Raw genomic sequence first — 17,103 nt, 5'->3', positions numbered from 1 at the left:
ATAGTTAAAATAAAACAAAAGCAGAAAAACAGAACAGGATGTTAAAGAAAGACCTTTAGCAATAAAAAGCATATAGTGTGTGCGGAGTATGAGTAATTATACCGTTCCCTGCTTGATACATGTCGCCCACAACTAAGACCAAACAAGGGCTGCATTGTGATGTTTTCAAGGAAATCCGTGGCAGTGACAGGGGTTGAGAAATGAGAACGTGAAGGTCAGAGAATGGAAGATGTTAATGGCAACTGGACACATTTTGTGAGGAGTAAATGGTGTTTGTATGTAGGATGGGATCTAACTAGAAGTCAGCTTTGATGAATTAATTATACTAATATAAATGTGTGTATAGGGATGGTGCAATCAGGAGTACTTAGCGGATGTAACATGCTAATATATAGAAATGAAAAGTTCCTGAAAGGATGTTTCCAGTTTGTGCCACCATTAAAGGGGAAATCTGGAGAGAAACAAAAAATCTAATTCACTGGTGCCAGACAATAATACAGATTTGTAAATTACTTCTATTGAAAAATATTTTAAGGGGTACACAGGTGGGAATTTTTTTTCTTCCAAATCAGCTGGTGTCAAAGTGATTAATATTTGTGAATTACTACTATTTAAAAATCTTAATCCTTTCATTACTTATTAGGTGCTGTATGCTCCAGAGGAAGTTGTGTAGAGCTTTTCTGTCTGACCTCAGAGCCCTCTGCTGCCAAATCTGTCCATCTGGAGCAGGAGAGGTTTGCTATGGGGATCTGTTCCTGACACAGACAGAGGTGTCAGTAGAGAGCACTGTGGTCAGACTTGAAGTACCCACTTTAAGCCTTCCAGTATGCTACAGAGGAAGTTGTGGTGTTCTTCCCAGTCTGATCACAGTGCTCTCTGTTGCCACCTCTGTCCCTGTCAAGAACTGCCCAGAGCAGGAAAAAAATCCCATAGTGATCCACAGTTCCTGACATAGACAGAGGTGGCAGCAGAGAGTGCTGTGGTCAGACTGGAAAGAACTACACAACTTCCTCTGGAGCATATACCAGCTGATAAGTGCTGGAAGGCTTAAAGTGTACCTGTCATTAACAAAACCTTTTTATGTAATGTAGATAATATTATTATATTTATATATGTGATGTATATTGGTTAAAAATATGTGTATATTTTTGGGTGAAAAAATGCTTTCCCTGCGGCTGTTGCCTGTGTGTCTCTGTGGGGAGACCAAATACAGGAAGTGTGGGTGGACAAGCAGGGCTCTGTGCACAGAGGACAAGCAGGGCTCTGTACACTAAAGACAAGCAGAGCTCTGTACACTGAGGACAAGCAGGGCTCTGTGCACTGAGGACAATCAGGGGTCTGTACACTGAGGATAAGCGGGGCTCTGTGCACTGAGGACCAACAGGGTTCTGTTACTGAGAACAAGCAGGGCTCTGTACACTGAGGACAAGCAGGGCTCTGTACAATGAGGACAAGCAGAGCTCTGTTCACTGAAGACAAGCAAAGCTCTGTGCACTGAGGACAAGTAGGGCTCTGTACACTGAGAACAAGCAGGGCTCTGTGCACTGGGGACAAGCAGGGCTCTGTACACCGAGGACAAGCAGGGCTTTGTGCACCGAGGACAAGCAGGGCTCTGTACACTGAGGACAAGCAGGGCTCTGTTCACTGAAGACAAGCAAATCTCTGTGCACTGAGGACAAGCAGGGCTCTGTACACTGAGAAAAAGCAGGACTCTGTGCACTGAGGACAAGCAGGGCTCTGTACACTGAGGACAGGCAGGGCTCTGTACACTGAGGACAAACAGGGCTCTGTACACTGAGGACAAGCAGGGATCTGTGCTCTGAGGACAAGCAGGGCTCTGTATACTGAGGACAAGCAGGGCTTTGTGAACAGAGGACAATCAGGGCTCTGGACACTGAGGACAAGCAGGGCTCTGTACACTGAGGACAAGCAGGGCTCTGTACACTGAGAACAAGCAGGGCTCTTTACACTAAGGACAAGCAGGGATCTGTGCTCTGAGGACAAGCAGGGCTCTGTATACTGAGGACAAGCAGGGCTTTGTGAACAGAGGACAATCAGGGCTCTGGACACTGAGGACAATCAGGGCTCTGTACACTGAGGACAAGCAGGGCTCTGTACACTGAGGACAAGCAGGGCTCTGTACACTGAGGACAAGCAGGGCTCTTTACACTAAGGACAAGCAGGGCTCTGTGCACCGAGGACAAGCAGGGCTCTGTACACTGAGGACAAGCAGGGCTCTGTACACTGAGGACAAGCAGGACTCTGTACACTGAGGACAAGCAGGGCTCTGTACACTGAGGAAAATCAGGGCTCTGTACACTGAGGACAAGCAGGGCTCTGTACACTGAAGATAAGAAGGGCTGTGTGCATTGAGGACAAGCAGGGCTCTGTACACTGAGGACAAGCAGGGCTCTGTACACTGAGGACAAGCAGGGCTCTGTACACTGAGGACAAGCAGGGCTCTGTACACTGAGGACAAGCAGGGCTCTGTACACTGAGGACAAGCAGGGCTCTGTACACTGAGGACAAGCAGGGGTCTGTACACTGAGGACAAACAGGGCTCTGTACACTGAGGACAAGCAGGGCTCTGTACACTGAGGACAAGCAGGACTCTGTACACTGAGGACAAGCAGGGCTCTGTACACTGAGGAAAATCAGGGCTCTGTACACTGAGGACAAGTAGGGCTCTGTACACTGAAGATAAGAAGGGCTGTGTGCATTGAGGACAAGCAGGGCTCTGTACACTGAGGACAAGCAGGGCTCTGTACACTGAGGACAAGCAGGGCTCTGTACACTGAGGACAAGCAGGGCTCTGTGCACTGAGGACAAGCAGGGCTCTGTACACTGAGGACAAGCAGGGCTCTGTACACTGAGGACAAGCAGGGCTCTGTACACTGAGGACAAGCAGGGGTCTGTACACTGAGGACAAACAGGGCTCTGTACACTGAGGACAAGCAGGGCTCTGTACACTGAGGACAATCTGGGCTCCGTACACTGAGGACAAGCAGGGCTCTGTACAATGAGGACAAGCAGGGCTCTGTACACTGAGGCTATTTTTCCTCCTCGCCTTCAAAAAATCATAACTCTTTTATATTTTCATCCACAGACTAGTATGAGGGCTTGTTTTTTGCAAACTTTTTAACCAAATCAGTAAGTTTAAAATCCCTCTATTTTGAAGACCTATAACTTTTTAATTTTTCCGTATAAGCAGCGGTATGAGGGCTCATTATTTGCGCCATGATCTGTACTTTTTATTGATACCATATTTGCTATATAAAACTTCTAATACATTTTTTATCAATTTTTTTTTTAATACAATGTTATAAAAAGTGCAATTTTGGACTTTTAAAAAAAAAAATTTATGTTCACGCCGTTCCCCGGACGAAAAATAAAAAAGTGACAGCTGTTGGAAAATGAATGGCAGAAAAAAATGTTTTCTCAGAAAAGGAAAAAGAACATAGAAAGCTATATAATATGGGTATTGTCATAATCATACTGAACCACAGAATAAATATGACATCACTTTTACCACACAGTGCACATCATAAAAAAATAATAAAAAAATACACCAGAAATTTTTCAGTTTTTCACAATATTCTGGAGTTTTTCACCAAAAATGCTGCATGTGTCAACAAATATGCACCACTTATATAAAATGCAATATGTCACAACAAAACAATCTCAGAATCGCTCCGCTCAGAAAAAGCCTTCTAAAGTTATTACCATTTAAAGAGACCCAGTCAAAAAAAAAAAAAAAAAGAGCCTGGTCATTAAGGTAAAAAATGGATCCGACCTTAAAGGGGTACCCCGCTGCTCATTGTTTGGAACAAACTGTTCCGAATGCTGGTGCCAATGCCAGGAGCTCGTGATGTCATAGCCCCCTCATGATGTCACGCCCCCTCTCATAGACTTGCATTGAGGGGGAGGGGTGTGACGTCATGAAGGGGTGGGGTTATGACATCACAAGCTTTCAGCGCCGGCTCCAGCGTTTGGAACAGTTTGTTCCAAACACTGGGCAGCGGAGTACCCCTTTAAGGGTTAACACTCATCCCCTATCCATAGTATAGGGCAGTGTTTCACATCCACGCTTCACACTGTAGTTTTCCAAAAGCTGGAAGGCTTTTGCAAAACTACAACCCCCAGCATGCCTGGACAGCCTTTTCCAGGCATGGTGGGAGTTGTTATTTTGCAACAGCTGGAGGCACGCTGGTTGGAAAACACTGATATAGTGTACAGTGGTCCCTCAACATACGATGGTAATCCGTTCCAAACGGACCATCGTTTGTTTAAACCATCGTATGTTGAGGGATCCGTGCAATGTAAAGTATAGGACAGTGGTCTACAACCTGCGGACCTCTAGATGTTGCAAAACTACAACACCCAGCATGCCCGGACAGCCAACGGCTATCCGGGCATGCTGGGTGTTGTAGTTTTGCAACATCTGGAGGTCCGCAGGTTGAAGACCACTGTTAGAGGAAGTTGTACTCACCTGTCCCCGCCGCCCTGGACCATCACCGCTCGTCACCGCTGCCCGGGATGTCGCCGTCCATCGCTGTCGCCGCATCCCCGGGGTGTCCCCGAAACTCCGATAAGGCCTCTGCTTCCCCGGCATCCGCTCTCTCCGACGCCGCCATCACGTCGCTATGCACGCCGCTCCTATTGGATGACAGGAAGGCGTGCGCAGCAACGTGATGACGTCGATGGAGAGCGCCGACGATGCAGGGGATCCCGAAGAGGACGCGCCAGAGCCCCGAGGACAGGTAGGAGACCATCACAGGAGCTCACGGGGCATCGTAAACGGCTATCCGGTGGCAGCTGAAGCAGTCAGCGCTGCCGGATAGCCGTTTATGCGATGGCCCCGACATAAAAAAGCATCGTATGTTGATGCTGTCTTCAACATGCGATGGCCTCTGAGAGGCCATCGCATGTTGAAATTATCGTTTCGGGGCCATCGTTAGGTCGAGGGGTCACTGTATAAGTATATAATTGCAGGGAAATGGCAGCTGAGACCCATTGAATCTGATCTTGAGATCAGTGGAGCTCCCATCTGAATAGAGTGGTGGTTGAGTAGGCACACAGCTTCATTGGTTGTCTATGGGACAGTCTGTACTGTCCTGACTGATACATTGTAGCAGAGAGTCTTCATATTTAGCTCTGTGATACCAATGTATCCATCTGAGAGCAGGGCTAGCTATGCAAAGGTTTGCAGCCTCTGAATGTAAATAAGACTGTTTTATTAACATCAGTCTTGCATTTTGTGATGCACTGAAACAAAGATTATAGTAGAAATCCATGTAATCTTTTTCAGTGATCCCTCATCTTACAATGGCCTCAACATACAATAGTTTCAACATACAATGGTCTTTTCTGGACTATTGTAACTTGAAACCAGACCAGACAGTCCAGATCTGCGAAACATGTCATTGGCTAGAAGAACCGACCAATCAGAATGGATATTCACTGGTAAAACCCATGTATTAGCGCGTGCACTGTAGTACTGAAGCGCATTCACTGAATTCCTGTCTGGTAGCGCCCCCTACAGTACAGGGACGTGTTACATGTCTATTCTTAACCTATGTCACAGCTGCTCCTTTGGACACCAAGTAAGGGCGGCTCCATTTAACTTTTTTAGGAAATTGCGTGTACTGTACAGGGCCCTGAAGAAGCTCCTGTCCTCATAGACAGTGATTTACAGCTTATTTTTCTTTAGTCCTCACTTTTTCCTATTTTTGGATGACATTTTGGTGGCTTCAGAACCAATTACCAGGTTTCCATAGAGTTATGGACTCAACATACAATGGTTTCAACATACAATGGTCGTCCTGGAACCAATTAATATTGTAACTTGAAGGATCACTGTACTTGAATAGCTAGTAAGGCTTCATACACATCTGTGTTGGAAGGTCTATTGCAGATTCCATTAAATAATGGGACAACAAGTTAAAGGGGTTATCCAGGAAAAACTTTTTTTTATATATCAACTGGCTCCAGAAAGGTAAACAGATTTGTAAATTACTTCTATTAAAAAATCTTAATCATTTCAGTAGTTATGAGTTTCTGAAGTTAAGGTTGTTCTTTTCTGTCTAAATCCTCTCTGATGACACCTGTCTCAGGAACCGCCCAGTTTAGAAGAGGTTTGCTATGGGGATTTGCTTCTAAACTGGGCGGTTCCCGAGACACGTGTCATCAGAGAGCACTTAGACAGAAAAGAACAACCTTAACTTCAGAAGCTCATAAGTACTGAAAGGATTAAGATTTTTTAATAGAAGTAATTTCAAATCTGTTTAACTTACTGGAGCCAGTTGATATATATAAAAAAGTTTTTTCCTGGATAACCCTTTTAAGCTGCATACAGTATTTTATTTTGTTCCGTTAGAATCCAGCAAAATAACTGACCACAGATGGAAACCGGACAGACCACATTAAAGTCAGTGGGGGTCTCTCTGTATCTGTTGGTGTCTGGCATGTAGTGGATGGTCTGGCTTTGTTTACTGCTGCAATGGAATCTGAACCTAGCCTAAGCTTTACTTACAGTGGGTGAAATAAATATTGAAGGTCAATGTTTGACTGAAACATTATCTATTTTTTTGGTTGCACATGAAATAAATCACACATTCGCAGTACTGAGCGCCAAGTTTTTCTGTCTTATGAGTTAAAGGAGTGGGATCCTACTTGTACACCAACATTTGATCAAGAGTGCCATACTCTACTACTGAATAAGTAGTGAACACGTCACCATTTTTCTCCCTAAACATATTTTCTGGGGCTATTGACATGAAATCTTTACCAGATGTTGGTAATAATCCAAGTAATCCGCACATACAAAGAAACATAAACAAATAAACACAGAAATAATGTTTTGTGTCATAATGTAAAATGACACAGGGAAAAATGATTGAACACTCTTCCTGATATTTATTTCTTTGCACAAAAGCCTTTGTTGGTAATGACATCTTTAAGATGCCTCTTGTATGGAGAAACTTAGTGGCATGTATTGCTCTGGTTTGATTTTGGCACATTCTTTTACATCAACAGTCTTTAAATCTTAAAGGTTCTGTGGGCCTCTTCTATGAATCATGATCTTCAGTTTTTTCCATAGATTTTCAATGGGATATAAGTCAGGTGATTTGTGGGGTCCTTCTAGCAGTTTTATTTTCTTTCTTGGAAACAATTAGAGTTTCCTTGGCTGTGTATTTGGGATCATTGCCTTGCATGTAACTTTACATGAGTTTCAATGTGCTTTTTATTCAGCAATGAAGTCTTGTGTGGTGAGCTGCATACAGACCATGGCGGCGGAGGGCATGACTTACTGTTTTTTTTTTTGAGACAGAAGTACTTGCTAATTCCAGGTCTTTTTGTAGATCTCCACACATGTCCTTGGCTCTTGGACAACTCTTCTGATTATTCTTCTCACTCCTCTTTCAGAAATCTTGTGACGCGCACCTGGTCAAGGCAAATTTATGGTGATAAGATTGTCTTTCCACTTCCATATTATGGCCGCAACAGTGCACACTGCTACTTCTAGAAACTTAGAAATGTCCCTGTAACCAACACCATTGTAATACTTTGTAAAAATTAGGTTCTTTAGGTCTATAGACAGCTTTTTGCTTTTACCCATCATGAGATGTGTCTTGTGTGACACTTTGGCAAGAAGACCTTTTTGTAGCCATCAGTTGGGACTTAACCAGCGGATTTTAATTTGCACTGACAAGGGAGCTGGATTGCTTTTTAATTACCTATACATATAAGCTGTTGTCTTGGGTTTCCATGCCTGTTTGCACATTCTTTTCTTAATGTGCTCAAAAGAAAGGCAATAAATGGTTTTAAAGAAAGAAATTAAAACCGTAAGAATGGTCCAGCTAATCATCTGACTTCCGATCATAATTCATAGAAGAAGCCCACAGAACTTTCAAGATTTGAAGAGTGTTGATGTAGAAGAATGGGCCACGTTTTTCCATATTGGAGGTGCTTTGAAGCTGTCATTTCCAACAAAGGCTTTTGTATAAAATATTAAATAAATATCAGTAAGGCTCCTTCAGGGGAGCCGGGGAGAATAGCCAGAGAAAAAATATTGCTTGTGCCGTCTTTTTCTTTCACTATTCCCATCAAAAAACAACAGCGCCCAACGGACTCCATAATAGTAAATGGGAGCCATCAGGACCTGTTGTTCCCCGTTGTGCCCCGTCACGAGAAAGGCTGTTAAAGGCACAAAAAAACTTTTTACATATGTCATTTCACATGATTACACACAGCTTAATTTCTGAATGCATTTGCTTTGGTTTCTTTCTATATATGAAATTACTTGGGTTGTAACCAACATCTGGTAAAAACTTCATGTCAATAACACCTTTGAAAATATTTATTAATTAAAAAAAATGGTGACATGTTCAATACTTATTTAAAGGAGTTATCCAGAAATAGAATAAACACAGCTAATTTCTTTCAAAAACAGCTCCCTTTCTGTCTCCAGGTTGGGTGTAGTTTTATAACTTGGCTCCATTCACTTCAATGGAACTAAGCTGCAGAACCACACCCAACCTGGAGACAGACAGGGCATGGTTTTTGAAAGTAAGTAGCTTTGTATTTCTATTCCTGGATAACTCCATTAATCTACCGAAATGACTAAATCGACCTGGAAAATAACAGATTTCTATATTGACACACCAGTTGGCCCGGAGGCATTAACCCAAATTTGTCAATTGCATAATAAAAGTCTATTACTAAAATTATTGATGATCTAGAGTGGACCATGAGTTATCTAGGATGAGGAAGTCTTTATTTGTAGTATCTGATTTGTAGGTATCACATAGAATGTTCACGTTTAGAGCAATACTATGTATCATATAATTGCAGGTGATTAAAGTTTTCAGTGAAGATGGAACCAGCAGAGCCCTGGAGGTGCCAAATGATACCACTGCTGTGAATGTGTGCCAACTTTTGATTCAAAAGAATCACTATATAGATGACCAAAACTGGACAATGTTTGAACAGCTGCCTGCATTGTGTTTAGGTTAGTGGTCATGTTCATCTATCTATCTATCTATCTATCTATCTATCTATCTATCTCTCTATCTATCTATCTTATATCTATCTAGAAGGTAGAAGAGCTCACTATGTCATTTGGCCCAACTTATTATGGATCTATCTAACTATTCATTTATCTATCTCATATCTATCTATTTATTTATCTATCTCATATCTATCCATATTTATCTATCTATCTATCTATCTATCTATCTATCTACAAGCAAGAGAATACAGCAGCACACTGCTAGCACAAATATATATGAAATATCAAATGCTATATTGAAAAGTGAAAATTGAGGTGCTTAGCTTACCATTTGGCAAAATAGTGTGTACCATCCCACCACGATAAGGTGACCTAATTGGCACTGACCCTACACTATGAATATGTCACTGAACAGTCAGTTACCAGGCTTGTAAGGTCTGGGACGTCCAGCACCTTATAAAATGGGTGGGGTGCAGGAACCAACATGGAGGTAGCCACTCCCCCCATATATGCAATACAAAAAAAAGGATAAGTTGGCCAGCACATACTGATACACAACTATTGCATGGACCCGGCATACAGGTGCACACTGCTAGGCTAAATATACACAAGCAGGAGAATGCAGCAGCACACTGCTAGCACAAATATATATATATGAAATATGAAATGCTTTATTGCTATTATGAAAAATGAAAATTGAGGTGCTTAGCTTACCATTGGCCAAATAGTGTGTACCATCCCACCACGATAAGGTGACCTCATTGGGTCGGACCCTACACTGTGAATATGCCTCTGAGCAGTCAATTATCAGACTTGTAAGGTCTTTGACATCCAGCACCTTATAAAATGGGTGGGGTGCAGGAACCAACATGGAGGTAGCCACTCCCCCCATTCTCCTGCTTGTGTATATTTATATATTATATATGCATTCTCCTGCTTGTGTATATTTAGCATGCACCTGTATGCTGGGTCCATGCAATAGTTGTGTATCAGTATGTGCTGACCAACTTATCCTTTTTTTGTATTGCACATATGAGGGGAGTGGCTACCTCCATGTTGGTTCCTGCACCCTACCCATTTTATAAGGTGCTGGATGTCCCAGACCTTGACTAGGGGAGCTTCTAGCTGCTTGGTCCTCACCAACCTTACCCACCAAACCTCAATCCCATTAATGACAGACACAATATGTTGGTGCAAAGGCCTCAGCAGCCCAATTTTATTTAACAGAACAACTAAAACATTGTAACCACAACTTTTGTTTGAACATCATACATCAATATAAACAAACATACTTCTTTCTGGAACGATACGTAGTATGTACGTAGCAGGAGAAGAACCCAGAGGCACCATCCACCTTTAATCTCCATAAACCAGTAAGTATAGGGCCTCCTACTTTACTCCAAGCCATACATCACCTAACCCAGGAGCACCAACTTCAGAGCCCCGAATCCATCCCTGGGGCCCATGGCCGCTGAGACTTTACCACCGAGCTGTGTACCATCCACGCCCACTTTTTCCCTCCAAATTCCATCAAGTCCACTGATGCCTCCAGATCACTCTTCTGCCCCCTCTGCTGTGACAAAAATCATACAACAGGGCGGGAGGGTGATAATCTTCTTCCTTGATTAACGTGCCGACTGACTCCTCCCCTTTTCCCTATAAATACCCTCCTAACTCCTCCTACTTCCCCCCTTCTCCTCGCTATGTGACTTAACCCCCATTAACCCATTCCTACCCATCTCATTATCCACCTGTCATGTGCCCCTCCAGTCCGAAATTCTTCCCTCCAGGGCTTTCTTACAAGCTTAGCAACTGACTGCTCAGAGGCACATCCACAGTGTAGGGTCCATCCCAATGAGGTCACCTTGCCATGGTGGGATGGTACACTCTATTTTGCCAAATGGTAAGCTAAGCACCTCAATTTTCATTTTTCATTATAGCAATATAACATTTTATATTTCATATATATCTTTGTGCTAGCAGTGTGCTGCTGTATTCACCTGCTTGTGTATATTTAGCCTAGCAGTGTGCACCTGTATGCCGGGTCCATGCAACAGTTGTGTATCAGTATCAGTATGAGCTGGCCAACTTATCCTTTCATCTATCTATCTATCTATCATCTATCTATCTATCAATCATCTATCCATCTATCTATCTATCTCATAAAATATCATGTGTACAGACCCATTAACAATGGAGTAAGTCAGCACTGTATTATGTATTTTCAGAAAGAATTATAGAAGATCATGAGCTGGTGATCGATGTGCAGTCAATGTGGGACATGGAGGAAGACTGCAGATTTTGCTTCAGAAAATATTATGCAAAATATGAATTTTTCAAAACTCCAGAGGTAGGGTCCTTACTTTTCCTTACTAAAATGCTTTATCACATTAGCAAATTGCTGATAACTTTACCCACTACCTATATTCTTTACCTTACCCAAGAAATAGATCACCATGTCACATGACCTAAAGTCGGTATGAAAGGGTAGATATTGGATTTTTGTCTTTAAAGGGAACCTGTCACACTAAAAAGTAATCTAATCTGCAGGCAGCATATTATTATGCAGGAGGAGCTGAGCAGCTTGATATATAGTTTTGTTGGAAAAATTCCAAAAATTTTAATGTAAACCTCTACTTGTTCTGAGTTGAGTAGTCAAGTGGGCAGTCTCATGAAATCATTGACCGCTCTCTTTATATGCATACTTATATACAGATAGCTGTCAATCACGGAGTAGGACCGCCCATTTCAGTGAGGCTCTGTACAGTTTTCAGTGTGGCTCTGTGCAGCTTTCAGTGAGGCTCTGTACAGTTTTCAGTGAGGCTCTGTACAGTTTTCAGTGAGACTTTGTGCAGCTTTCACTTTCTGTGCAGCTGTCAATCAAGCTCAGTGAAGAGAGAAACACTTCCTGAGTTTGGTCTCCTGCCAGGCTGGGAGGAGACTAAACTCACTGTATTAATTATGTGTCTGCTAATTACACAAGGAACACTATATCAAAAGTTTTATTTGGTGACAGGTACTCTTTAAATTACTAAAGATTTACATGAATAAATAAAATGTAAATTTGAGACTTTTTACACAAAACTATTTTTCAATCTTCTCAGCTCCTCCTGCTCAATAACATGATGTATGCAGACTGGACTGAACTTTCAATGGGACAGATTGCCTTTAACAGTGGGGCTGTCGACTAGAATTTAGATAGCTAGATGTGGATTTAAGAGCTTTTCCTTATCCTCCTCGCCTTCTAAAATTCATAACTCTTTTATATTTCCATTCCTGATGAGGGCTTGTTTTTTGCGTGACCAGTTGTACTTTGTAATGACATCGCTAATTTTACCCTAAAATGTATGGTAAACCCTAATTTTTTTTGGGTGTAAGGAAATTTAAACAGAAATCATAAGTTTGCAATTTTGGGGGGTTCGTTTTTGCACTGTACACTTTACTGTAAAAATGACATGTTTCCTTTATTTTCTGGGTCAATATGATTAAAATGATACCCATAGTTACATACATTTGTATTATTGTACTGCTTTTCAAAAATCTCAAACTTTTTTTTGCAAAATCAGTATGTTTAAAATTGCCCTATTTTGACCACCTCTAACTTCCTTATTTTTGTGTATTCAGGGATGTGGGCTTATTTATTGTGCCATGATCTGTAGTTGGTTTTGGTACCACGTTTGCGTATATGTGACTTTTTGATCTCTTTTTATTAAATTTTTTTTTTTATTATTTATCTTTTTTTAATGCTTTTTTTTTGTATTAATATGGAGAAAAGGGGTGATTTAAAACTTTATTGGGAGAGGGGCTTTTAAAAAATTTTTTTACTTACTTTAGGTACCTCAGACTCTTGAAAAAGCCGGGTCCCACCGGCGAAACGTTGATTTAGAGGAGAACAGATTTTAGCTCAATCCCGGCAGCAATATATGGATGGACCACGGAGCTCTGAGATGCTAAGTCAGTAGACGGCATTGAAGCAGAGCACTGCATACAGAGCCCCCTGGTCAGATACATCCAAGCATAAATATGCCATAAAACTAAAATAAATTCACACGGGATTGTAATTTTAATCTCACACTGCCACCTAGTGGGCAACTTTGAGCACGTTAATACAGATTATTATTTGAACAATTAAAAGTTAAGTTTTAGACTAGAGAGGGTCTTTATTCAGGGTTTACCCTGAGGGGAGTTGCATCCCCAAGGTTTTTTGTTTCTGATATAAGTGCCCGTAGACCCTTTAGGAGGTATTTTGGATATACATGTGACACATCAAACTTATTGGGAATTTCACAAGAAAAACAATGATGTGCTTTGTTTTAACGTAACTTTATTCTTTCATGAGTTATTTACAAGTTTCTGACCACTTATAAAATGTGATCAATGTGCTGCCCATTGTGTTGGATTGTCAATGCAACCTTCTTCTCACACTCTTCACACACTGATAGCAACACCGCAGGAGAAATGCTAGTACGGGCTTCCAATATCTATAATTTCAGGTGCTGCAGAATGGGCAAAACTAAAACTGGAACAGGACCCTCAGTTTAAGCAGAAGATTTCATTCAGTGATGAGGAAAACTTTTAAGTGAATGGTGAAGTAAACAAACAAAACCACCGCTATTGGTCTGACACTAACCCACATTGGATAGATCCCTCCAAGACTGTTGGAACACAAGAATTGATGGTATGGTGTGGTATATGGGATACAAAGATAGTGGGGCCATTCTTCATCAATGGAAACCTCAAGGACACTGGATATGCAAAATTACTACATGATGATGTGTTTCCCTCTTTATGCACTGAAGCTGGCTCGTTCCCTGAGTTTTCCAGCAAGATGGTGCACCACCACATTATGGGTGTCAGGTCCGAGCATTCCTAGATAAACAGTTTCCTGGGAAGGGGATTGGTCGTCGTGTGCCAGTTGAATGGCCTCCAAGGTCTCCCGATCTGACCCCCTTAGACTTTTATCTTTGGGGTCATCTGAAAGCAATTGTCTATGCTGTGAAGATACGAGATGTGCAGCACCTGAAACTACAGATACTGGAAGCCTGTGCTAGCATTTCTCCTGCGGTGTTGCTATCAGTGTGTGAAGAGTGGGAGAAGAGGGTTGCATTGACAATCCAACACAATGGGCAGCACATTGAACACATTTTATAAGTGGACAGAAACTTGTAAATAACTCATGAAAGAATAAAGTTACGTTAAAACCAAGCACATTATTGTTTTTCTTGTGAAATTCCCAATAAGTTTGATGTGTCACATAAACCTCTTCCTATTGAAAAAATTAAAGTTGGATTCAAAATGGCCAACTTCAAAACGGCCGCCATGGTCACCACCCATCTTGAAAAGTTTCCCCCCTCACATATACTAATGTGCCACAAACAGGAAGTTAATATCACCAACCATTCCCATTTTATTAAGGTGTATCCATAGAAATGGCCCACCCTGTACAGTGTCTGTAATGCAGCCTACGTTTCCCATGAATCCTTTGTCTTTGGGGGATCAGTTTGATCATTGAAGCTGGTAATATAGTTAAGTTACCAGTGCTGGAGATCATCCAGCTGAATTTATTAGACTCACAAGTGGGTTGGTGTCAGTTCAAATCATTGGAGTTTTGATGCGTTTTCTTTTATCCAAAGTGTGTTTTTAGAGAAATATTGCCACAACTATATTCACAATTACCCCTTAAAGGGGTACTAAACTGGAAAACTTTTTTTTTTAAATCAGCTGGTGCCAGAAAGTTAAACAGATTTCTAAATTACTTGTAAAAAATCTTAATCCTTCCAGTACTTATCAGCTGCTGTATGATCCAATGGAAGTTATTTTCTTTTTGAATTTCCATCATCACCTTCTAAAATGCTTTAAATTTTCCACCTACAGACCCATATGAGGGATTGTTTTTTGCGCAACCAATTTTACTTTGTTATGACATCAATCATTTCATAAAAAAAAAAAAATAGGCTAAAACTAGAAAAAATATATTTGTGGGGCAAAATAAAAAAAAACCCACAATTTTGTAACTTTTGGGGGCTTCTGATTCTACGCAGTACACTTTATTCTTTATTCTGTAGCTCCATACGGTTACAGCAATACCTAATTTATGTAGGTTTTATTTTATTTTACTCCCTAAAAAAAATAATAATAATAATAATAACTACATGCACCAAAATTAGTATTTTTAAAATTGTCCTCTTCTGACCCCTATAATTTTTTTATTTTCCATATAAGGGGATTAGAGATGAGCGAACTTACAGTAAATTCGATTCGTCACAAACTTCTCGGCTCAGCAGTTGATGACTTATCCTGCATAAATGAGTTCAGCTTTAAGGTACTCCTGTGAGCTGGAAAAGGTGGATACAGTCCTAGGAGACTCTTTCCTAGGACTGTATCCACCTTTTCCAGCCAACCGGAGCACCTGAAAGCTGAACTAATTTATGCAGGATAAGCCATCAACTGCCGAGCCGAGAAGTTCGTGACGAATCGAATTTACTGTAAGTTCGCTCATCTCTAAAGGGGATGTATGAAGACTCATTTTTTGCGCCGTGATCTGAAGTTTTTATCGGTACTATTTTTGTTTTGATGGGACTTTTTGGTCCCTTCCTATAAATTTTTTTAGTGTATACAAACTGACCCAAAAAAATTAAATTTTGGACTTTGGTAATTTTTTACGTGCGGTTTAATTAACTTCATATATTTTTATAGTTTGGACATTTGCGCACAAGGCGATAACACATATGTTTATTTTTATTATGTTTATCTATTTTTTATATGAAATTTGGGAAAAGGGGGGTGATTCAAACTTTTAATATGTGTGTTTTTTTTTTTTAAAGCATTTATTCACCTTTATTTTACACTTTATTAGTCCCTTAGAGGACTTTTAGGAGGAATCATTAGGAATCATTCCTAATACAGATCAATGTAGTACCATAGAACTACATTGATCTGTGTGCTCTGTGCTTGATTGATAAGATTTATCAATCTCAGAGCCGGGACCAACACAGGAAGAGAGGTAAGTCCTCCGGCTACCTCAGAAGTGGATCGCTCCCCTGCTGTGTGTGTGTGTGCGTGGGGGGGGGGTGTTGATCCACCTCACCGGACCACCAGGGACTGGTTAAAGGCCCCTTTAGACGTCGCTGTCAGCTTTGACAGCGGCATTCTAAAAGTTTAATAGCAGCCCGCGGCTGTCAGCTATTAACGGCAGCCTCAAGCTACAGGAATCAGCTTGGGGTCGGCCGGATTGGCTCATGCTCGAGTCAGGAGCCTGCTCCATACACTGCTTGCCATCTCAGGACCAGCCGGCTGGTCCTTAGACATCAGTCGATGAAGGTGTTTTATGAAGATTTTAAGTTTTTAGGCTGTGTTTGCATGTTGAATTTCTAAAGCTTTTTTCACAGATTTTTACAGCATTTTCCCCCCACCCCCCCTACAAAAAAATATAAATTGTGGTCAAATATTGCTATTTTTGCCACAATGTTTGGAAAATCATTGCACACAATGAAAAAAAAATGTAGCTAAAAATGCGTCAGCATAGCCTCGGGGGACTTATAACTACTATGTATCCTGATTCCATAGAGATAACAACAGCATACAGATCTGGGAGGGGAGGGGTCTGTGAGCTACTAGGAGGGGATCTAGTTGGTGATGTCATCCTGTATTTCAAAGGGAGTCAGCTGATCCAGGACAGACCACTTCCCCTGACACACATTAAGAATGGTAACATTCTGGTGATCACATGATCAAGTTACAGTAATAAAACACAGGGATACAGCTGTACTGGAATAAAACAAATGCCTCTGTAAGCATAGCAATGGTGACTGTGCATGATATTGGTGGAAACAGTGCGTCTTTAAAGCGCAACTGTAATCAGTTTTTAACCCCCCCCCAGATTATTACAATGTTGTTACTGATGACCATAAAGGGCATGTTGCCATACCTTTATTGCCGCTTTTCCTTCTTTTATAACTTATGAAATCATTTTTCCAGCATTCAGACACAGTCAAATAGGCCTGGCTTGGGGTTTGCAAAGCCCCGCCGCTGCCACGCCTATCCTCTCTTTCAGCGCTGGGACCGCTGTGTAGTAAGACACATCGGTTCACAGC

At 41.4% G+C, this 17,103-nt stretch overlaps 1 protein-coding gene across 2 annotated transcripts in view; it reads left to right on the top strand.

Annotated features, from left to right (window-relative positions):
- GRB14 (growth factor receptor bound protein 14) overlaps window positions 1–17,103 on the top strand; it is a 77,993-nt gene that overhangs the window by 16,896 nt on the left and 43,994 nt on the right. For both annotated transcript variants that reach the window (XM_056534073.1, XM_056534072.1), the window contains exons 2-3: window positions 8,854–9,010; window positions 11,239–11,360. In XM_056534073.1, coding sequence (XP_056390048.1) covers window positions 8,854–9,010; window positions 11,239–11,360 — 279 coding nt within the window. The remainder of the gene's footprint in view (window positions 1–8,853; window positions 9,011–11,238; window positions 11,361–17,103) is intronic.

This window comes from Hyla sarda, chromosome 8 (assembly GCF_029499605.1).
Source record: "Hyla sarda isolate aHylSar1 chromosome 8, aHylSar1.hap1, whole genome shotgun sequence".
Lineage (NCBI taxonomy): Eukaryota > Metazoa > Chordata > Amphibia > Anura > Hylidae > Hyla > Hyla sarda.
This window is presented reverse-complemented; position numbering and strand designations above follow the sequence as displayed.